The sequence below is a fragment of the Micromys minutus genome (assembly GCF_963924665.1).
Source record: "Micromys minutus genome assembly, chromosome: 17".
Taxonomy (NCBI): domain Eukaryota; kingdom Metazoa; phylum Chordata; class Mammalia; order Rodentia; family Muridae; genus Micromys; species Micromys minutus.
In genome coordinates, this window is record NC_137952.1 from 34475295 (window position 1) to 34499030 (window position 23736).

The window sequence follows — 23736 nt, forward strand, 5'->3', positions numbered from 1 at the left end:
TGGGTGTGCATGGCTTTTGTTCCCATGGACTCACTGCAGTTATGGTTAAGACTGACACAGAGTCAGCCAATAAGATCTATCAACATTCCTTCAGGCAGCACCAATTGGAGTGGATGTTGAAAGGGGGCGGGGCCATGAAGGTGGGCAAGGAATGTGCTTGGGAGTGGGAAGGAGGAGGTGGGGATGGATAGGATCAAGATACATTGTATAGGTGTATGGGATTGTCAAAGAATAAATAAAAGTTTAACAGACCCAGGACAGAATGTATGAGAGTTGTCAGAACCATCCTCGGGGTCTTTAATCTGGGTTCTTTTAGTTACAACAATTTGCAACAACAACAACAAGAATGAGACAAAGATTGTATGAAAGTTTCTTTTAATGATTAAAAATCTGAAACATAGAGAAACCCTTGGGAAATTCATCTTAGTCACCCTTCCTTTATCCCTTTATTTCTTCCTTTATCTCTCTTTTTTTCTTGTCAAAAAGCAATCCTCATTCATGTCGAGCTGCTGGTTAGTGTAATGTTATGGTTCAGTTTTGTTGGAAATATAAGACGACCCCAGTCAGCATCCAGTTATAGATTTTGTTAAACGTTATCATGAACTTCATATACTCTCTTAGTTTATATTTTAATTTTTAAAAATAAATCCCCCTAATCTTTTGCTTGTGTTTTAGTATGAAATTTTGGCTGTGTTAAGTGGACAATGGCAGATTTGGGTACCAGTATGGCTGGAATAGCCAAAGTCCTCCTGGATGCGCCATTGAGACCCAATTTGGGGCTGAGAATGGAATCCAGCCGAAGAGGGCTTACCCACCATGTATGGCCCCTGGGCTCCATCCTCAGAACCAAGGTAGAAAACTCCCCAAATCTAATTTAGTTGTAGGTCTCAATCTCCTGGTTTGTTGAAGACTAAAACACCAGCTAGTGAAAACTGGCTGAGGCTAGAATCCTGGCCCTCCTGGTGGCTGGCAGGACATCCTTGCATTTGGGGCTCTATCTCTAGGATGTCACTCACTTCTTTAAACTGTGGGGTCCAGGTGAGATCTCCTGGTAGAATGTCTGACTTTGCAGACTCTCCATGTCCTTCCTAATTATACTTTCTTTTTTCAGGTCAGATGTTCCTCACCTGGAATGTGGCAGCCAGAGATAGCCATTGTCTCTCCCTTCGCTCTGGAGTCAGGTCCCTTTTCTCCTCTAAGGAGTGGTCTGAGAACATGCCCAAACATATCAAGACACCGAAGACACCCAGACTAGATCGTTTTAGGTCATCCTTAAGAAAAGAAGGAATGCCCACACCTAGTTTTCTCAGAGAGTGAGACGATTCTAATATAACAAACTGTTGTGCCTTGAAAGAAAAAGGTAGCACTCCCTGGGATGTGCCTACAAGGAAGACACTATCCTGGTGGATACTGTTGTGAGGGTGTCGTCCTCAGTGAGTCACTCTGGAAAAGACTGGCCCGCACACACATCTGAATTTTCCCTTGAGGTTACATTAAAGAATACTGCAGGAAGTAAGTTGAACAGGAAGCCATCCGTCCCTGATCCCCGAGAGTGAAAAACATCCCAGTTCCCCACCCGAAGAATGAGACATACAGGTATTTAATGAAGTATTTCAAAGGGGTTCATCTTCCACCGTGAACATCTGGAGACTCTGTTGGGTGAATTTCAGTGCCTGCGACACCCAGATTATCCACAAAGACTATGACAAGCCAGGGGACAAGTGCTCAAAAGAGCCCATGGAAAATTCCAAGAGGCAATTCTTAGGACATGCTCCAAGGGTCAAGGGGAAATGGTCATGTCTTCAGATTAGGGTTCCGAGTTCCCACCCACTGTCCCGGTCAAGGGTAGAAAGGGCCCCTGCCAAGACAACTCCTTCCTCCCTTAGCTGGAAGTTAAATACAGCAAGCCCTAAACCCTGACAGAAGGTAAACAACACCCGAGAGACACTAACATGGGTTCCATTTGTTTTTGTGTTTGTTTTGTTTTCTTTTTGGCTTGTTTTCTTTTTTCCACCATCCAGTCTGTTCTAGGAAGTTAATGGGGAAGATGGGCTGACCAGTTAATTGCATCTGGGTTTCAGCTCCCAATCTGCTGTCCTATGAAGACTTCCATCTGATTAAAGAAAACACAGCATGGACCACGTAGAGCAGAGTAACCACATAGGCAAACACCTGAAACCAGAGAGAAAGTCATTAGTGTGAGGTCACATGTGTATATGCGTGTGTGTGCATGCATGTGTGTGTGTGCATGGGGCTACAAGGGCTGTCTGTCACTGTCACACGGCACTAGAGGACAGATTCAGGGTGTGTGGACCACCCAGACTCCCAGGTAGTCTAACCTTGCTGTCTTGCTGTCCTGGCTCTGGTTTGCAAACTGTCCTCCATGTCACATTAGGGTCATCTGACTTGACTGGGGACATCAAAGTCCCCTTCAATAGAAGCATCACAACTGGGTGTCAGTGACTCTGGAAAACCTTCCTTCAAACACCAGTAAGACCAAGACCAGTATTTCCCAGCTGTGGTCCTAGAAGCTAGTCTATGATGTGGTTGGCTGGGTTTACTGCTTCTGGTTAAGTTCCCTGTGCTATCTGGACATGATTTTCATGCGTGTGTGTTGCATGCATAGTCTGGAGGAGGGCATCAAAAGTTCTCCTTTGTAAGATTCTCACTTTTTGCCTTTGAGGCAGAACCCAGAGCCCACTGACAGCCACTGAGTGCTAGCCCCCCCCCCCCGCCTCTGCCCACTGGCTGCTAGGGTTTTAAGCATTTAAAGGATTCTCAGCTTGTTAAGGGAACTCTGGTCCTTATGCCATCTCTCAAATCCTTCCTCTTAATCTCGGACTCTTCATTTCCCGGGCACAGGTGAGGTAACTAGGCTTCATGGGAAGCAGGAAGAAGGCAGGACAGAGGACACCTGGCTTCTATCAATAGGAAGTGATGACAGATTAGTTGCTGAGGTGACACTGCCCGTCACCTATGACTTGCTGTGCTCACTTGGGCTCTGTGTGCCTCCATTACCCTACTCCATCTGGCTGACCTCCCTAAAGGCTTACCTACTTCCAAATCCAATATTTGCACCTGGTTTTGTGACCTTCCTTGGGCAAGGGGTCAAGAGTTTCCAGCTCAGGCACAACATTTAGGGTGGCCACGCTTCTGTGAGTCTTGGAAATGCTCATAAACAGCACCCACGGGGCAGAAGCATGGGTGAATGCTCTACCCCCATTGGCCAGAGGTGATGTGTAACCTGAGTTAGTCAGTGACAAATTTCTGAGAACAGAGAAACTCCTAACTAACCAAGTCACCTGTCTCCCACAGGTGGGACTTCTAGGGCCAAGGAAAACCCTTAGCCCAAGCACCTCAGGAGTTCTAGAAGGGCCAGCAAGTAAGGATTTAGTTTGCAAATGAGATTACAATATCCCCCAGCACACCAGGGATATTTAGAGTTCAGGACATGCTGAGACATCTTGACTTTCAGAAACCCTTTCCTGTGAACTTCTGCCATAATTGCCCACCACAATTCTGTCAACTCCAGGGGGTTTTCTGGCAAAGAAGCTCCACTCACTGCCACCAAAGGTCAGGGTAAAAAAAATCCGGGCTTCAGAAACAAATCCCAGTTAGGACCAGAGAGGGGACACAAGGCAGGCTGTCTGTTACTCCGTTACATGGGCGGCTCCAAGATCAGGTGCCAGTTCCCCACGGACCAGTCCAGAGAAGACAGAATGGAAGCAGCTCCACTTTGAACCTGGTTCATGTGTCACCTTATTGGTTCCAGCCAGCGCACCTGACAAATGAGAGCCTCTGGTTTTTGATTCTAGCACACTTGACTTTGGCTGGGCATGTGCATGTCCAAGCCCAAAGAGAAAACGTGGGGACAGAATCAGCTCTGGAGTGGATAAGTAGATATTGTGAAAGGCCTACAGTGGAGTACTATATAGCAACATAATAAACAATCTCCATCCGACCACATGGATGACTCTTACAAACATAAGGGAGAGAGGGAGAGAGAGAGAGAGGGAGGGAGAGAGGAGAGAGAGAGAGAGAGAGAGAGAGAGACAGAGAGAGAGAGAGAGAGAGAGAGAGAAGTCAAGCATAAAAAAATGAGCTTTGCATAATTCCACCTCAAGAGGTAGGCAAAACTGAATGCCCTCCCCCCCCCCCTCTCTGTGTGTGTGTGAGTAGTAGTAGTAATGCTGGGAATTGAATCCAAGGCCTTGAACGTTCCAGAGAGATGCTCTACCACTGAGATATACTTCAAGGCCTATGTCCTAGCTCTAAAAAATAGTTTTGAAAGTAAAATATCTGTGTTTCTGAAGGTGGGTATGTGCATGTGAGTGCAGTGCCCATGGAAGGCAGAAGAGGATGCTGGATCCTCTGGACCTGGGGTCATAGGCAGTTGTGACCCACTGTGACCATGCTGGGAATGGAACTCTGTTGAGAGTAGTATTCCTTCTCAACGGCTGAGCCAACTCTCCAGCCCCCTGTATCTTATTTCTTAATTATAGGAGGATTCATCTTCTGAAAACTGATCAGTACCCCTGCTTGAACCTGTGCACTTGTCTGGGTGAAGGATGCTTTTTGATAAAATGTCAGAGAGAGAAATTGGGATGCAATAGAGCCGGGTAGCGTTCAACCTGTTCAGTGGGCAGGGATTTTAATTCAATGTACCTAGATGTTTTCAACAGGTACTGACCCAAACCACATCTAATCCACATCACACTGTTGTCCTCGAGACATTTATGGGAATTGTTGTCAAATAAATGCTTGGATTTCTGTGAACTAAGAAGGATTCTGGGTTAGAAAGGGGGAGGTCTAAGGTGCTTCTCCAATGGCAAACAAAACTATCTTTTTAGATGGTGGTGGAGAGGATGGGTTGGGTCACCAACCTCAGGAAGGAAGGCACAAGCTAGATGCTGCCTGGCTGTATTGTGCTTTGGAAACTCCATGTTGGGAAGTATTCCATGACGTAGGACAACTGAAGAGGGTAGTAACCAGATCCTCGTGGTGGCCAGGTTCATGCAAGTTGCTTAAGGGGACATGCAGATTCTTGAGGGTGGCATAGTGTCCCATAAGGATGATGCTTCGAGGAACTTTCTCCCCAGACTTTCCCTCTAGATACAGGAAGAAGCATATTGCCCAACACCCATCCCTGTGGCCTGCACCCAACCTCTGTTCCACACTTTGAGCAAATGACATGGGTGCCGGCAACTTATGATCTGTCAGCTCATTCCCCCTTGGGATTGGCATGATGCACAACCCAATTTCTAGAAACTGGAGAAGCACCATTTCTAACTTGTGTTCCTCATTTTTCATATGTCACCTATAGTTAGAAATAAGTTTTATACTGATGATTCCGAGTTAAGTACATCAATACATTGTTCCAAGGGTACGTACCACTCAGAAAAACATCTTTCTGAGATAACACAGCCTCTCATTCCTTGTCATTTGGATCTAGTCCTTTAGAAAGAAAACCCATCCCGTCCTCAGTGTCTCGACTGAATGTCTCTATGGGCAATACTCAAGAAGGGTATGAGACCCCAGTGGCCAAACTCTTTGCTGGAAACTGATACCAAAAGCCTAGGTAGGTGGTTAAGGTTATGATACTTGCCTATCCTGGAAACAAATCCAGGCTGCCTCTCCATCTGTGACATGAGGGTAACAATACCACTGCCCTCACAGGATGGCTGCGAGGGTCAGATAAGAACACTTGTTGGGTACTTAGAGGTCATCACCCCTCAGATATCCACTCATGCATAGCCAGACTAGCATGAGTTCCTGTGTCTACTGAACCTTGTACCACGCATCCCTGAGAAGACAACCAGGGGAGTTATGGCTCATCTCTTCCCTTCAGAGTGGCTTCACTGCTTCACAAATGAGGGAAGGTTTGACGTCGTTGGGCTGGGCAACCTTCCATCCCGAGCCTCTGCAGCAGGCTGTGTGAGCTGCCTGCTCTGTTCACTGAACTTACCACTGCAGCGATGTTTTCATGGTAATGCTTGTAGGTAAAGCCATCGAACATTGTGATGGTGGCCAGAGCTTCCAGAACTGAGGCACTGAGGTAAAACAGGGCAGCCACACAGTGGTAGGCTGCATCCTGTGGGTAAAAAGAGTTGTGTCAGAGATGAGAAGAGACATCCCAACCCAGACATGGAGACAAAGCCCGCAAATTACCTGCTCCCATCTTTGTCCCTGACCACTCCTTTTGAATCATACCTGTAACCCCCTAAGTCTATTACCTTAATTCAGGTTTGGTGGCTGTTAGCAGAGTTTTTTCCCCCTGGGTAGATCCCATAGTGAGCCCTTTAGTGGAGGAGGGTGTTGTTTCCTCTGAGGTATCACAGGGGGAGAGTTTGGGGTATGTGCTGATTGTTCTTCATTATTAACTTGACAGGGTTAGAAACTTCTCTGAGACACCTCCGGGTGTGTCTTTGAGGGTGTTTCCACAGAGGCTTAACTAATGACTCACCCTGAATGTGAATGGCACCATCCCATGGGCTGGGGTCCCAGACCGAACAAGGAAGAGAAAACTAGCTGAGTACAAACGTTCATCCATCTGCGTTCTGATTACTGACAGACAAGATTAGTGCCTCACCTCTTCCCCACCATGATGAACTACACCCACAAACCATGAGCCACACCTCTCATAACAAATACAGGATTACAGGTAGAAATAAAAACCGGTTCTGGACCCCAAGATCAACTGCACATGCTTACAGTCCTGACTTGGATGCAGGCTCTTTGTCCAGGGAGAGAGAAACCTGGGCCATTTCCATTGCTTTCATTTTATTGTGTTGGTCTTATTTATCTATTTTGGCTCTTGGTATCTTTCAAAGCAAAAAGGAACTACGATAATGTTCTGTGTGACTGTAGTTTGGAAGTGATTTCAAACGTTCAAGTAGAAAGGCCATGGAGAAGTATCAACCTAGCCAAGTGGCCTGACCTTCCTTAGTTGATAATAAGCAATTCCCCTTGTGTTTATTTGAGGCCTGTCTCTGGGGCCTCAAAGCAGAACTTACTACAAAAGAAAGAACACGGGCCATTTTGGTGCCCAGGTCTTCTGGAAAGTGTGCTTAGACGGTAGTTTTCTCGAAGCCAGGCAGAAGACATTGTCTGACCCCCAGGACAACAGCTCTCATGGATGTACCTGAGAGCTGTTAGGTGCATGTGGTTGGGGTATTAGCTCTGCTTGAAAAGATGATAGCAGATAAGACAGCAGAGCACCCCATGAGATTCTGCAGTAAGAATACAGCTCCTGCCTCTCCACTCTGATCTCCTCAATGTGGGAAGCCCTTACTGCTATGAATAATCTGAACCGAGGCTAGGCCAATTCAGCTTCGGATTGTGCTGGAAAAATGTATCCAGGGAAGCTCCCAATTCAGGGTTGGAAACAAAGTCTTCCAGTGATGTGATTCCAGCACTGGCCCCCTCCCCAAATGCAAATTCCCTGGGCCAGCACTCACCAGTGTGATCCAGGAAGTCTCACCACCATGAGCACCAATTATGTACATGACCATCAGGGAGGTGGTGGCCACAAAGCAGAACACAGACACAAACATCACCCATCCCTGGATCAGGGGAATGGGTACCAGGGAGGAGGCAATCAGGATCCACACCAGGCCTCCAAAGATCTGCAGGGAGGAGACAGAGAGAAAGTATTGGGACAGGGCAAAGCCCTCAGCTCAGCAAAAACCATCCCTTTTATCCCTCAATGCCACAGGCTAGAGTTCTTACCTTACCCTTTGCCAGTGCCTGCTGGCTTACTGTGCTTCATTTCTTAAGTAGGATTTTCATTTATTTTATTTATAAACATTGTATCGCACCAGGGCATTGTATTAAGAGCCCCATAAACATGAACTCTGGTAACTCCAGCAACAGTGTTATGGGTGAGGAAGGAACACATTTGTCAAATGGTGTTGGAGAAGCAAGGGAAAGCATTGCAAGAACTTACAGTATTTTGTATTAGCATTCGAATGCCCACCCTTTCTTCTGAGTGTCTGCTCTTCTCAGTTACTTTGTTATTAAAACATTCCTTATATTATAAAACAGTAAGCAGCCAGCTGGGGGTGACAGTACAGGTCTCCAGTGCCAGTGCTAGAGAGGTAGAGGTCAGAGGATGGCAAGTTCAGTGCCAGCCTAGGCTAAACAATGAGTTCCAGGCCAGCCTAAGCTACAAAGTGAGACCCTGTATCAAAATATCAAGGGCTAAACATGCAGCTGATGGCAGAAGTCAAGACCCTGGGTTCAATCCCCAGCAAGAGAAAAAAAAAAAAAAAAAGGAATTGTAGCAATTAAGAGACTTTTTTTTTAAGGTTATTAATGGGTAAACTTACTAGCTACGTTATATCATTGGCATTTTTTTTTCTCAGACTCAGCATCTTAGATACTCAAGTGTAGAAAGTTCTCTGACTGTTAGTGTTGAAATTGGAGTGGAGAGGTCACAAGTTAGCCTTGTGTTTGAGAGGAACACAACTCAGGGGATAGCCAAAAGATATTACCATTGATGTCCCAGGGCTGGAGAGTTCCCATTCTCAAAGGGGAGCAAAAGAGCTTCCAGAAGCCAGAGGGATGTCCCAGCCATGTGAGCTTCCCTGGGACTGCCTCCACTTCTCTCTGACCCTCTTCAACTCAAGCCTCCTCTCTCTGTCCCATGCACCTGAGGACCAGGTCTGGGTCCTGTGGAGACGGCTTTTCAGTAAAAAGTCTGGAGAGCACTATGGTAGAGGAGGGTACTTCCTTCTGAGCATCTGGGGCTGAGGGCAGGCAGCGCTCCCAGCCTTGTGTTTCGGGTAGAAGGGCACCCGCTTTTAGGAGGCACTGGAGTACAGTATGGAGAAATAAAAGTCAGTGGGTCTGTCCATCCAGTCCCTTAGTGTGGGATATTTCTCTCCTCTGTGCCCCTGGTCTGGTCACGTTATAACCATCCAGGGCCAATTTAAATCAAGCTATTTGCATGTCTCAAGGGAATCCTGTATCTGGCAAGAGGTAAAAGGAGCTTTATCTGATCCCTTAGTTTTGGAAATGGAGTCTGCCTTGATCACAGAAGCTGGTTCCCTGTGTGTGTGTGTGTGTGTGTGTGTGTGTGTGTGTGTGTGTGTGTGTGTTTGTGTGTGTGTGTGTGTGTGTGTGTATGTGTGTGTGTGTGTGCCAGGAGAACCCATCCACCCCATCTCCCAGCCAGCCATCTTCCATATAACCATCCTGTCAACAATGCTTGTCAAATGGCTGGACTAAACTAGAGTGACTGATGATCAAAGCCATCACAAGAGCAGCTTAGGTTGCCCATGTGTGCAGGGGTATTACTCTATAGAATCTACGTGGGATCCTGTGGGTCACAAGTGCTTATGGGTAGCTCACAGGCTTGACCTTGAAGGACACTGAATGCCACAGAAGAAAGGACGTCTCTTTCTGTCCATTCCACTCTCCCAACTCTTGCCAAAGAGCTTAGTGGATCAAGACATTCAGAACTCCCCCAGAGCACAGCCACTGAAGGTGAACTGGGTGATGATTATGTTTTGTTTACGGTGCCTATATCATTGCTCTTAGGACAATCAAAGTCTGCATGCACACCTGCAAATGCTAGACTTCAAAATGGCTTCCAGTTCCTGGTCTTCAAAAGTATGGCTTGTATTTTATGTCCCTTTATAACACCCCTCTCCACTCTGTTCTCAGCTATGGAGACACACAGAAGAATTGTGGGGAGAAGTCAAAGGAGGGGCAGCAATCAAGCCAGGGTGAAATGACACAGGGTTTGCTAAGGTCTTCCTAGGTGCCAGCACTGAGCTGGTTCTGAGTTTCTGGCCGATGCCTGGCTGATTCAGGCTGCTTGTGTCAGTGCTTTCTGAACTCTGCTGGAGACTGTGCTCTGGTTTCTTCTCCCCCACCCCCCCCCTCACAGAGAGAGAGAGAGAGAGAGAGAGAGATTCTTGGAGTTCAGTCAGAACCCTGTCCACACTGTCCAGAGAACAAAGCCCATCTTGTACTTAAGTCCAGCCTTCATTTCCTGACAGTCCTCGGGACCTGCCTCTAAGCATGCCACCTAGCAAGCTGGCACTTTTGAAAATTAGGTATCCCCTCTACGCTTCAAACAGTATAAACAGCAGTAGGTTTCACAGTGAGGTACTAGGAGAAAGTTCTCTCTGTCTGCCTTCCTTCCTTTCTCTCCATTCAGTTTTTGAGGCAGGGTCTCTCACAATAGCCCAGGCTAGCCTGGAACCATGTAACTTCAGTTGGTCTCTAACTCATGTCAATCATCCTGTCTCCTCCCCCTGGGGGGTGGGATTACAGACCTGAGCTATCATGTTCAGCTCTCTTTGTAACATTGTTAATGAGATACAACTCACACATGGTACAATTCACGCACTGAAAATCTACACTTCAATGGTGTTTAATAGACTCATACATAGAGACTAACCATCACCATGGCCAACTTTAGATAACTTTCATAAACTCAAAACTCTACAATCAAGTAGCCCTGTATCAAATGTTTAGCACAATAATCCCAGGATGAATACTTCTCTTCAAGGGGGAATCCCTGGAAAACAACTCCATTAACACAATTCCTCCCAGTTCCTTGTGAGGTGTCAGAAAGCCTCAGAGCTTAGGATGAGCTGGCTGAGAGGATGGTGTGCATCTGGGAACTTAGCAAACACCCCTGGGATTTACTAAACACACAGGGACAGTCTTCCATCAGCTTCCTGTTTATGTTACACCTCAGACTTGGGGCCAGTAACTTTAAAGACATCATTGCCAGCCCTGGCTTTTGCCCTCCTGTATGGCAGGCAATAGATCTTCCCTATGCCCACTACTGCCTGGATTCATAGGTGGGGGGCAGAGAAGGGAACGAAGAATGGAGCAGACAGGGGTGGGAGTGGGGAAGAGTCTGTGAAGGTGTCTAAGTAGCATCGGACGGGGAATATGAGACAGGTGGCTAAGAAGGCTCACAGCCCCACTGGGAGGGCGGGCAGATGAGGGGAACAGAGCTGAGGAGAGTGTTCCCAGACAAGTGCTTAGAAAACTTGGCTTCGCTGGGGACTTTCCCATTTGGAGAGCGGCCCTTTGCTCCTCGGTTCCAGTACAGAAGCTTCCTGTTGTCAGATGCAGCAGCTGTGGGGCATGAAGGCTTCCACATCTGCACATTTAACCAAATGTAGATTTTAAAAGTGTTTGGAGAATCCAGGCACGGTGGTAGACACCTGAAACCCCAGGAAGCCGAGGAACGCTTATGAATTAGAGGCCAGTCTGAACTACAGACTGAGACCTTGTCTCAAAAATTACACTGAAATATTTGGGGGTGTGGGGGGGAAACCCTGCGTCTGAAGCAGATGTAGTTTAGACTACTTTTTCCCCCCCAAGCCTAAATGAAGGCTAATAGCTGGCCCTGAGCAGGAGAGGTGGCTGGCCTGAAACATGGCTTTCGTAGTGCCTTTGAGTCACAGCTGGATTTAGCTGGTTAAGGTAGATGTGGGACCAGGGCATACTTCCGGTGGGAGGACGGAGACTATAGCACAGAAGAGGATGGTGGAACAGGTTTCAGGGCACCAGAGGGTGAGGTGTGATGTAAGAGCAGCGGATAGCAGAAGCCAGGCTAGAGGAAGGGTGAGCCATGGAGAGCTGATATTTGGCATGAATCATGGGGACCCAAGCCTGTTTGCACCCCACTCCACCTTCAGGTTGTCCAGAGGGCAAACAGAGAGAGAGCAAGCAAGGAACCCACGCCCGGGAGATAAGGCACTCCTGGGCAGTGAGCAGTTCTCTGAGGCCTGGCTTTAAGACCCCACTGGCCAAATATTTGTCAAGTGCATGGGGGTAGGTGAGGGTTCAAAACCATTTCCTTCTGTAATGAAAACTCTAGGTGTCTTGCTCTCAGTCTCCAAACACACAGATGTAATTGTTAATAAGCAAACATTATACAACCAGGTGGGGGTGGGGCCCTGGGGTCTGTCCTGTTAAAGCCTGGCTCCCCCACCCCCACTTCTATTTCATCATATCAGAGACAGCAGAGTAGCTGCCAACAGTGATCTCAAATGAAGCTCTCCAAACTGCTGTCCTGGGAGCTACATTAATTGACCAGTCCCTCTGGACCCCGGTGCCCCAAGCTGGAAAATGGGGGTAGAACCTGGATTAATGTTCTAGGGTCCTAATCCCTGTCTAGGCATCAAATTATCCTGGACACCTTTAGAAACCAAACAACAATGTTCAGGCCCCAAGTCCAGGGTCAGAATAAACCGGAAAGAGGCAGAACTATGAGACAAAAAACAGAGGACCCAGGCTCGTTGCCAAAGGTTGGAAGCATGTTTTCATAACATGGGGCTTCTGGTGATATTCTGAATACTCCCTGACAAAGCAAAAAGACAATAGGCACTGTCTCCGATCCTGTAGGGTTTCCAGCAAAGCCAAAGAGAACTCCACTCTTGGTCCTGTCTGGCCCTGTGGTACAAAAATATCACGGGAACTTTATTTTTCTGTGTTCACGCTTCCATCCCTGTCTTGCTTTGAACATGAAACCAACTTGTTACTGGTGGTCCTCTGAACGCCAGGGCACAGCCTCTGAGTGGAGGGCTGTGCCCAGGACAGGAATATTGGGCTGGACCCTGCCAGGTGTTGGGTGCTGGGAAGAGCTGTAGGGAAGCTTTGAATGCCAACAAAAATGTGTCCAAAGGATTAAAAATGGTTCTTATCCACAGTTTACTCAATGAAATGATCTTTGTGAAAAATAGTTTCCTCAAGATAGTTTCTGGGGGAGCTTCATTTGAGCCCCAAGAAGATTCCCCACTGTTTTAATTTTCCCTATTACTATTTGTGTGTGTGTGTGTGTGTGTGTGTGTGTGTGTGTGTGTGTGTGTGTGTCTATGTGCACATTTAACAGTCAGAGGGAGACTTTTGAGAGTTGGTTCTCCCACTATGGGTTCTGGAGGTTGAATTAAAGTGGTTAGGCTTGAATGGTAAGCACTTTAGCCTTTGGGTCAACTCTCTGGCTTCCTGCTCAGACTTATGAGTCACCAATGGGAAGCAAACCAGAGTGGCCAAGGGTACAGGCTAGAGTTCCGAGTTTGAATCATATATAGCTCTGCCATACCATCTGGGCCACCCAGTACCTCCAAGTAAGTTACTTAGCTTTTCTGTTGTTCCTTTATGTATGAAATGGTGACAATGATACCTGTGAAGAGGGTTGACATCAGCGGAGATCTGTTGTGAATAAAGCAGTCTTGCCTGTGACCGCCTAATGGCCTGTGATTTCAGTTTGTATAACTGCTCACTTGCCGACTTGCTGAGAGCTAGAATTAACTAATCAATCAACTATGGTTATTTTGTTTTGTTCTGAGACAGGATCTTGATATGTAGACCAGGCTGGGTGCCTGCTGGGTTATAGTCCAGGATTACTGGAGCTAGAAGTCACATCGAGAACTGGGGATATAGTGTAGTTGATAGAGGGTTTGCCTAGCATGTTAGAAGCATTGGGTTCCATCCCCCAGCACCTCATGAATGAGCTATGCCTGGTGGCACACACCTATAATCCCAACCCTGCAGGGGTAGAGGCAGGGGACTCAGGAGTCCAAGGTCATTCTCAGTCTCAGAGCAGTTTTAGGTTAGCCTGTGATATATCAGATCTTGTTTCAAAATAAATAAATAAATAAATAAATAAATAAATAAATAAATAAGGTGACTATAAAGCATCAGAAAAGAAAATACCATGGTGTGTCCCAAACTGAAAGTTGTATAAAATGCGCCTGCCTAAGGTAATATAATGGCCATGTAATATAATGGGGCCATCTTTCTTACAATGAGCTGGCTTATAAAAGAAGAAAGGAATTCTCCAGGACATTCTTGAGATTCATCTGGAGTTTCTATTACTTGTGGAGCTGAAAGAGTGCTTCATCCCAGTTCGTCCACTGCAGGGATTGGGTGGCTGAGGTCAATGCCAAGGATTTGTTCCAATTCTGGTTGCTTCCTGGGAGCACTACTATATGCTTTCAGAGTCCCCACAGCAGAAAGTCTGCCAGGGGAACATGCCAAGACAGAAGTCAAAGAGTATGCCACCCACATGAAAACCCTTGAGTCAGGCATCAGGGCTCCCAACAGTTCCCTTATAGGTAAATGTGACCAGAAGCTGTGTGCTGACTTCTTGAAAGATAAAGGAAATGACAACAGAACACAGGCTATACATCAAATACTAGTCTGCCCTTTGTCCCCTGGGAGGAATAGAGAAGATGGCCTCATCAGCTGAGAGGTGCCAGTTGGCACACCCAGGCTTCTGGGAGGGCTGCCAGGCTCCAGACCCATGAATGCTGCCCTGAGGCCACCAGGAACGGCAGTCCCAACTCTCTGTCGGCCACGTGCGTGCTGAGGCTTTCAGTAGCCAAAAGTTATGTCAACAGTGAGTGTACTGGTGAGTTTTATGTCAACTTGGCACAAGCTAGAGTCATCTGATAGGAGGAAACTCCAATTAGGAAAATACCTCCATCAGATCTGGCTATACACAGAGAAGCCTATAGGGTGTTTTTTACATTATTGATCAATGGGGGATGGTCCAACCCATTGTATGTGGGATGGATACCCCTGGGCTGATGTTCCTGGGTGCTATAAGCCACGAGGAGCAAGCCAGTAAGCAGTCCTTCCCAATGGTCTCTACATCAGTTCCTGCCTTCAGGCTCCTGCCCTGTTTGAATTCCTGACTTGGTTTCCTTCAGCGAACAGAGACTTGGGATGTGTAGGACAAATCCACCCTTTCTTCCAGTTTGCTTCTGATCATGGTGTTTCATCACAGCAATAGCAGCCCTAGGACACCAGGATTTTATTTGTGGAAGTGACTTGAACAGTGAATCACTGTGTGTCCCAGCAAGCTGTGCCTATATATAGCTGAATGACTGTAAGAATCTTTCTATAATCCAGAGAACAGAGAGCATTCTTCTTGTTCTGTGTGTTCATGCATGTATGTATAGATGTGTGCCTTATATATGTCCACAGGAGTTCATGTGCGTGTGCATGTGTGAATGTATGTTTGGATGCATGCATGCACACACCTGGGACACACTTGCATAGGCATGTGTTCTTATGTAGAGAGGCAGGTTAAAGAGATACTGCCAAGGAGAGAGATGGCACCATAGTGCTTGGGTAGTCAAGAGGACACAGAAGATGAAGCCTTGGAAGAATGATATGGGGGTGGGGAGGTCAGGGCAACACCACAGCCTTCCCAGTGTTTCTTGGCTTTGCCTTCCAAAAATAAGTTTGGATGGAACCTGGGACTGCCTTCTTAATCTGAAAGGTGAGACTTACAGAGTAGAAGCAAACCCCAGGGAGCTCTCCAAGATGTTCCATCTCCTAGGTTGGGAGAAACTCGGCCTCTAATGAGTCAGCTTTCCTTCACTCTCCCAGTTGCTCACTCATGCACTGAACAGGCACCAAGAGTGACCAGGTCAACACTGTGACAGCACACCCAGGGAGCTGGGTCTTATTCAAAGAAACACACCAGGAGATAGGGTGCAGCAGTGTGCTTGCCTAGCACGAAAAAGGCCCTGATCTGGATCCCTAGCACTGAACACACGAATACGCACGCGTACACATGTGCGAGTGAGTTCGTGTAGGTACACACACAACACCTCCATCTTGCAGTCCTGTCTCCCATGAGATCAGTTCTGGGTCTTTCAGTGCAGACTCTGGCAACTAGTCAAAGCATGATGTAATCAGAAAGAGGCTTCAAAGGCTTCATCCAGGACAGGCAGAGGCCAGAAATCTATACTGCAGCCCTATCCTGGCCACTCCCCTGTGGGCAGGGGACAGGAGGGGATCAGAGGATTCCATGTCTGGGAATCTTGGCTTATTGGGAGTCTCACTTATGGGTATGTCAGGGTGAACATTGGGTGTGTTAGGAAAAAGGTCTGCCTCAGTTTGCCTATGTCAGTGGTTCTTTCTGTTATTACTTTTTTATTTTTGTAACCCCTTCACCACCAGGTCCCTTTACTCCAGGAGGATTCATGGTTCCATCATCCCTCCCGAGGTGACAGTGAGTGACAAATGAGCCCTACTTCATCTGAAGGGCTTAGGGAACCTTTGTTCTGTTTGGCTGACTTCAGGACCTCAGTTGACATTTTCAGGGTGGGTGGAGAGTGGGTAAAGCCCTTTTCTGGTCTGTAGTCCCTCCTTCCTTTAGTACTAGGTGTTAGGAAAAAGATGAGGAGAGTGAGGGGTGGGGATGGCCCATGGAGGTGTGGCAAGACCTGGAGACAAGGGGAGTGCCTCTGGGGGACCATGTTGGGAATCCCTTCCCCCTGAGGGACCAATACAGAGTAGAGTTTATTCAGGTCATGGGGGGAGTTAAGAGGGTAGTAGAGGCAGAGAGAGAGAGAGAGAGAGAGAGAGAGAGAGAGAGAGAGAGGGAGAGAGAGGAGAGAGGAGTAGAGGCCAGCCATGAGCAGTGTGGAGATAGAGGAGGGAAGGGAATGGGGAGAGGAGGCACAGGGGAGGGGAGAGCAAGAGTGGGAAGAGCAAAGAGCAGGAACACAAGAGAGAGAGGAGGGGGCAAGCAGCCCTTTTTATAGTGTCAGATAACTGGGTGGAGCATACCTGGCTACTGTCAGGTAACTGAGGGGTGGGGTTTACAGAATCCCAACATTAGGGAAGTCCTCTGTCTCATTTCACCTGCATAGGGAACTATGGCTGACTTAAGTCACAGCTTTCTCCGGGGTAAGCTGCCAGTCCCTGAATGAATGAATGAATGAATGAATGAATGAATGAATGAATGAAGGCTCCCTCTGACTGGCCAATGTAGGTGAATTCCACACACATGGTCTCATTTGGATGGAAAATTTTGTACCACACCTACACTCCCTGGCTGTGCCCAACAAGATAAACAGAATCAGAGTTTCTGTTAAAAAAAAATACCAGACAAGCCACCTGTAAAGAACAAAATCCGTGGAGACACTAGACCAGAAAGGAGTGGCGTTAATGCAAGAAAACAAAAGGAACTGATAGGCATCATCAAGTAGGTTAGAGTAACTTGGTGAGCACACAAACAAGTGTGTATCCGAAAACACCCATCAGAGTCCCAGCATGCTTTCTGGAGGCCTAGGGGCATTCTTGGGACTTGGTGGCCACTGCCAGTTTTTCTTTTCATCTGCTTTTAAAGTCAGGGTCCTATTGTGATCTGTAAATGCTAGTCAGGAGAGAGCAGCCACCGATCAGCTTTGCAGAGAACAAGTCCCACTTTCAACAAGTCTTGTCTAGTGCCCAGCCTTCAGGCGTGTTCTTAAGACAAGCCGCAGAGGCCCACAGAACAAGAGCCGAGTACCAGGAAAGGGTACTATTAGGGTGGGCTTCTAGGCAAGGCTGAAGGGCCACTCCTGAAAGGGGAGCAATTTCATACACCCCCTACCCCATTGAGCTATGTGGCTGGTTTTAGAAGTCCTAAAACCCAAGAACTGGGTGCGTTCCTTCTCTTCCTGACAGGCTTCCTAGTCTTACCATGCCTGACCTGTCACCATACTTTTGCAGGACAGGACAAACGATGAGGAATGTGACAGCACAGTTCTGGGTGCCCCTCCCTGTACCCGCGCCCTTCCAGATAGTGTGGATAAGGTCACACACTTGAGAAAGGTTAATTCCACTCCTGCTGGCAAACAGTTCCTATGCTTGTAGGGTGACACAGCAATCCCCAAGGGAGCTTTCTCCACCATTCTGGCAAAGGTTGGCTGAGCCGCACCAAGAGCAGCTACAGCAGCACCCAGCCTCCAGGACAAAAGGCAGGTCGGGGTTACCACTTTTCCTTAGCTGCCGCATCGAGCTGGCTGGGGAGAGCTGCTAACCCAGTTGTTGAATCCTGATGGGGAAAAAGAGTCATGAGGAAGGCCCCACAGATAGTATCAGTGCAGGACACAGGGACTGGAGGATATAAACAAGAGTCACCCTACCCTGCCAGGTGCTGAAACAGACAGAGAAAATGGTGAAGATTGGCTAGAGACCTCTCTATGACTATCTGTAGGCACAGGATAACCAACTGATCCCTGCACAGGGGCTGAATTATTAGCCAATTAATTATAACTGTATCTAATAGCTATTGAGTTGTAAATATATTGTGTTATTTTAAAGAGTTGTGTGTATACATTCTGTAATGCGTAATGGCATTGTGGTCAGTGACAGACACACACTTGAGTAGTTCTATAAGATTTTAACGTCTGGTGATGCCATGACTATCTTCCTTTGTGAAGGTAAGACACTGGGGCCTTCCCACTGTACTAAAATTCCTAATGAAGCTGTGATGGTTACTTTGTCAACTTGACACAGCCTAGAATCACCTGGGAAGAAAGTGTCAAGGGGAATTGGGCTGGTCTGTTGGCATGTCTGTGAGAATTGTCTTAATAAGTTAACTGATGTGAGAAGACCTAGCCCACTATGGGCAGCACAATTCCCTAGGCAGGGGGTTCTGAAATTGAGCCTGAGCCCAAGCAGGTAAACAAGTGAGTATGTGAGTACTCATAATTCCCCCTGCCCCTGCTCTTTACTGTGGATATAATGGGACAAGCTAATTTGAAGTTTCCACTTTGACTTTCCCACAGTGATGATATGTAACTGGAATTGTAAACTCATTTCTTCCCTAAATTGATTTTTGTTAGGGTATTTTATCACAGCAACAGAAACGATTTGACATTTACCCACGGAGTCTCACTAAGTCTACCATGAAATCAACCCTGTAGCTGGGATCAGTTTTAGACATGACTATGGAACTATTAGAACCAAGGGAGAGGAGAATAGTCCTTTGGTCCTTGTAGGCTCTTGACAAGAAGGGAATGACAGAGGAGATGGTTTGGAAGGCAACTCATGTCTGAGCCTCCTGTTCAATGAGGTGAGACAATGGGTGGCAATAAACTCTGTTCCTTCACAGGAAAAGAATAACAAAGTTTGTGTTTAGTACCCAAATAACAAAGGAAGGAACAACACCCAAGGACAGCATGCCCTCTTCTGTGGTCCACCCTAGTGGAGGATGTCATCTTTGGCCCTTCTCTGAGGTGCCCACTCTCTGAAACTTGTTCCTTTGGCCTTCAGGGACCTCCTTGGAAGTTGAGCCAAGAGTTTTAGAGGGACCTGCCCTGCTTCCTGGCCTCGTCTTGGCTGTGTTCCATAGGTTCTGTCCTCTGCCCAAGGATATTGATCTGTCACAACCTATAATGAGGCTTTCCTGTCATTCTGAAGGCCCGGGGACCTTGATGTGTTTCTGTGATCCACACTGGGGTTGTTTTACCCAGACAAGGGCAGAAAACTACCGACATGTGAAGCATTAATCGCACAGAGCCTGAGGCGTGAGGCCGGGAGTGAATCAATAACCCTGGGAAATGCCACTGCTGAGGCCCAGCCAGACACTGGCGAAAAACTAAGCCTTCCTACCATCATACAGAAGGACCCAAGCATTATGAGATCAATTTGGACCAATTGGAACCTGCTGTCTGTTCCTTACTTTTGTGATTAATCTAAACCTATGAGAAGGGGTCAACCACACTCTCCCATGGTGCTTTGCTTAAAGGATGGAGATGGCTTTACCACTGGCTTCATAGTCAATGACTCCAAAAGAGACAGTTACTGGAGTATTTTACTGACACCTTCCTCTAGGACTGTAGGCTTCAAGCAATGCCAGATCGAGGGACAGACAATGTGAGTTCTCAGGGGGAAGACTGAGACTGGTTGTGCTGGGAGATCTTAACCAGTCTCCTACCAGAAAGTACTTAATCCATCAAGAATCAACCTCTGGCTCCCTCTAGCTCAGGACTGGCTGCCTTCTGGCCCGGTGTCCATCCCAGCCCTTTCTCTTAGTGATGGGTCTTGTGCCAAAGCAAAGTGCAGGCATTCTCAGGTGGGCAGCTCCAGGGCCTCTCTACCTGTCCTGCAGACACATGCAGGGACTCCAAGCAGAGAGCTGACCTTTCTCTCCTCTTTCAGCATTTCGTTTTGTGGGCCCTCCTTCCCACCCCAGCCCTGCACCTGCAGGAGGCTCTCAGGTAGGGAAGGTGCCTCTGCGATGTGGTGCGGCACTGTGACCCTGCCCAGCTCTGAATTACCAACTCCTGATCAAAGCAGGCCAGTGACCCTTGAAAAACTGGAAAAGTCACTTCCCAAGGCCAAGATCTTTATAATTCTGCCTTTTGAGGAGAGGAGCAGAAGTTGGCAGCACTCCCTCTGAAGAGCTCAGAGAGGACCCCAAACACCATATAGCCTGGAGGAGCCTTAGAACCTCTTTCTGTCCCACTCCCTAGGGACACCAGGGAAATTTCTCCTCGAACAGAGAGTGTCCATATCATGGAACTACGAGAACCCCAGGACACCTGAGGACCTCATTCCTGTCTTTCAGACATCCATTCTTCTATCTGCTCTTTCAAAAGGTCTTAAAAGATGGCCCAGACTACATATGGCCACACCCACTGAGTCAGCGGACAGTGTAGGGCTTGTTGTATTGGATATAGTGACTAAGAACCCATAGCGGATATTTTTATGATGTGGTGTTGCAATCACCAGCTCGGAAGTGACTCTGAGCTGTCCCTACAATCCCTGAGGGGTGAGAAAAAGCTACCTGGGTAGAGTTGCCTGTTCCCAAACACCTTTTGTATAAGAAAACAGTTGCCCCAACCTAGGCAAGTGGCCCCTCTCTTTCTCAGTTTCTACCTAGACCTGCAAATGCAGGGTCTGGGATTCTACATCTCTTGTGCTCTTGTGGGCTGGCTGATTGATGCACTCAGAAAACTGCTCCATCATCTTACGACTCAATCAAGGCTCTGTGTAGGGCTGGCTTGTCCTCAGCCAGGTGAACAAACTAGGACCTGTCTAGTCATTTCCAGACAATAAAAAGTTCCTCTTCATTCTGAGGCTCAGAAAAGCTATCATTTTAATAATTAACAGGTCCAGCTCAACGTAGGAGTCAGTACTGCAAACCAATTCCAATGACTCCCTCATCCTGCCTCTGCCCCTAAATATATAACTAACGAGTACCAGTTGTCACCAGGGGCTGACCCAGCCTCCTTCCCCATACTTCTGAGGTGTGCAGGGATGTCTAAACAGCCATGTTTGGAATTTCTAGTACCTCTTTTTAAAAAGACAATGTAAGATTATGCAGCCCAGGCTAGCCTCAAGTTCATGAATCCTGACTGAGATTACAGGTGTGAACTATTACACCAGGCTCCTAGCATGCCCTTCTCCAGGAAGCCACTCTTGATGACAACCCACCTCTCGGGGAGGGCATAGGTGGGGTGAGGATTGTATTTCCAGCATGTTTGTTAGGTTCCATAGAAGGGAGATTATTTTAATGTTTTATTGTAGTCTTTGTTTCTGGACCTGTTTTAAAACTAATAGTCCATCTAATGGGTGGGAGGTGATGCCTCAGTGTGGTTTTGATTTCCTTTCCTAGATGACTACCTCAGCTGAGCATCATTTCATGGGTTCATTGCCCATTTGTGTTTCTCCCTTAAAGAAAGTTCTGCCCAAGCCATTTGCCCAGGTTATAATTGTGTTTTGGGTGTTGAGTTATAATACTCTATCTTAAGAAAACACCCCTGAAGTGGACAGGGCCTCTTCTACCTTCTAACTTTCCAGTTTTCTGTCAAAACACATATTACTTCATATCACAGTCTGCGCTGAGAAGCACTTACCAGGCTGAGTCTGCCCTCTCCCTTCTCTCCCAGGCAGAAAGCCAGCCCTAATCTATCCAAGAAGGGTGAGAGGTGGCAATGAGACATTGGAGGTCTCCAGAGAAAGTGACAAAAGTGGGAGGTGGGCAGACATAAGAGCAATGGCTGAAGAAGAAGAGACATTTTTTTTAAAACACAAAGGGATAGATTCTGGTCAAGAGGGAACCCAGGAGACCACTGTTACCACATACAGGAGTGCGGAGCACACACACATACAGGAGTGCGGAGCACACACACACATACCGAAGTGCAGAGCACACTAGTGAAGGGCATTTTTACTAAGTAAGTAGTGCTGAGATTTTTCCATACCAGGTATCTATCTCTCTTCAGAGGCTGGCCGGTCCTCCTGTAGATTTCATCGTTCTACCTGGCTGCCCTGTTCCTATCTTCAGAACTAGTCTTCCTGTCGTATCAAATAACTAAAAAGTGGAGAGGACCCTTGGAGGGTCCCCCCTTTTGTGTGTGTGTGAATGTGTGAATGTATGTGTGTGTGGTTACAACCAAAGTCTTCGCACAGAAGCATGAAGCCCTGCTGCCTCTCTATCTCATGACTTGGTATGGTCTCCAAAGAGACAAGAGCAGTTACTAGAGACTAAAAAAAAAATTTTTTTTTTCCTTAAAATCCTCCCTGTCCCATCCATCACACCGCAGGCTGTCCTTTGATCAGGCCTCTGTGTGTTCCTCTTTGTAAAATTCTCAAGAGTCGCCCATTACTCATTCCCAGGTCCTGGATACCATCTGCTCACTTTTAGAAACCCAATAATGGGTAAACACAGGCTAAGAGGTGTTAAAGACAAGACCCCCAGCACCTAGTAGGTGCTTTCTCATATGGGTCAGATGCCTGTGTCAAGTACATTAAGTTGGCACCGTTCCAGGGTTTGCTTACTAAAGACCTGGGTGACCTTGGCTAAGTCCAACCCAGCTCTGGGCCTGGGTGTTCCTATTTGTAAGTTGTGGAGCTTGGCTTGGTGGTGTGCAGGGTTTACAAATGTTACTTCCATGTCTTGGCTTTGGTTATACTTGGGGTGTGAGATCACCTCAGAAACACCCACATTTGGGTTCAACTCAATACTCATCTTAATTTCAGGACATCCTTGATGACGGAGGCTACCGTCTTTGGCGTCCACATCCTCCCAGCCTAACCGTCCGGTTAGAAGCCAGGATCCAGTTGTTAAAATTACCTACAGGTTTCCTCCGCTAAGCCAATGCTCCACACAAAGGCTTCTGTGTGATGGGAGCTGAGGCAAAGGTTTCACACCCACATAATAAACAAACACCTTTCCTGCCCAGGTAAGTGCTAGAGGACCCTGGGGGCTAGAACCAGAAGTAGGTCCGAGGCTTTGGGACATTTTACCAGGAGCTTACAATAGGAAAGTTGCTCAAAGTGGGTCAGACCTAGAGTGTAAGGAAAGAAGAACCCAGCCCAGGTGCAGAGTCAGCCCAAGGTCAGCCAAGGCAGGGGACAGAATTCCCCTGTCTCCCTGGACTCCTCCCTCTCCTCATGCAGGGTATAGGGACCTAACCCCAGCCAATGTTTTTCAAATTTGGCACAAAGGCATTCCCTTTCCAGAAACTTCAAAGGACCTGAAAAGTCTGGCTTCTCTTGGTCTCCGAATCTCTGTCGGCAGCATGGAAGGGTTCTTTAGCTGGGTTTGTTTACTCAGAAGGACTCTCGGTGGGAAATGCAGGGCACCTTGTAAGGAAGCTGCGCAAAAGCTCTAGGAAGAGGTTTTTCTGCACATGCCTGGGAAATCAGTTCGCTAATTTAGAAAGGAACAAACCACCAAGAGATGGAAAGGACTTTCCGGGTTTGATTCCCTCCTTGCTGCTGGTGTGACTGGGAACAGCGGTGCAGAGCTCCTGATGGGATAAGCAACTCAAGCAACCCCATCCCTTTCCCAGAGAAGGGCGCGATCACTCACAGACTCAAAGATGAAGAGCAAGTCAGGGAAGGTGACGAAGACGGAGAAGCCACTGGGCAGGGTGCTGCCACCCGAAGTTGCTGCCGGGGCCATGCCTGCGAGCTGGTGTCGGCCTTGGGACTGGACACGCTCGCCTCCTCCGGCTCCGCACTGAA

The 23736-nt window shown here is 47.4% G+C and overlaps 1 protein-coding gene across 1 annotated transcript; it reads right to left on the reverse strand.

Annotated features, from left to right (window-relative positions):
• Positions 1–528: 528 nt before the first annotated feature.
• Positions 529–23736, reverse strand: MAL (mal, T cell differentiation protein (MAL blood group)). Its single transcript, XM_080931676.1, has 4 exons — positions 23582–23736; positions 7458–7625; positions 5966–6091; positions 529–2172 (listed from the first exon to the last, which is right to left on the reverse strand). Exons 1-4 carry the CDS (start codon positions 23672–23674, stop codon positions 2098–2100), a joined length of 462 nt encoding a protein of 153 aa, XP_080787802.1. The 5' UTR covers positions 23675–23736; the 3' UTR covers positions 529–2097.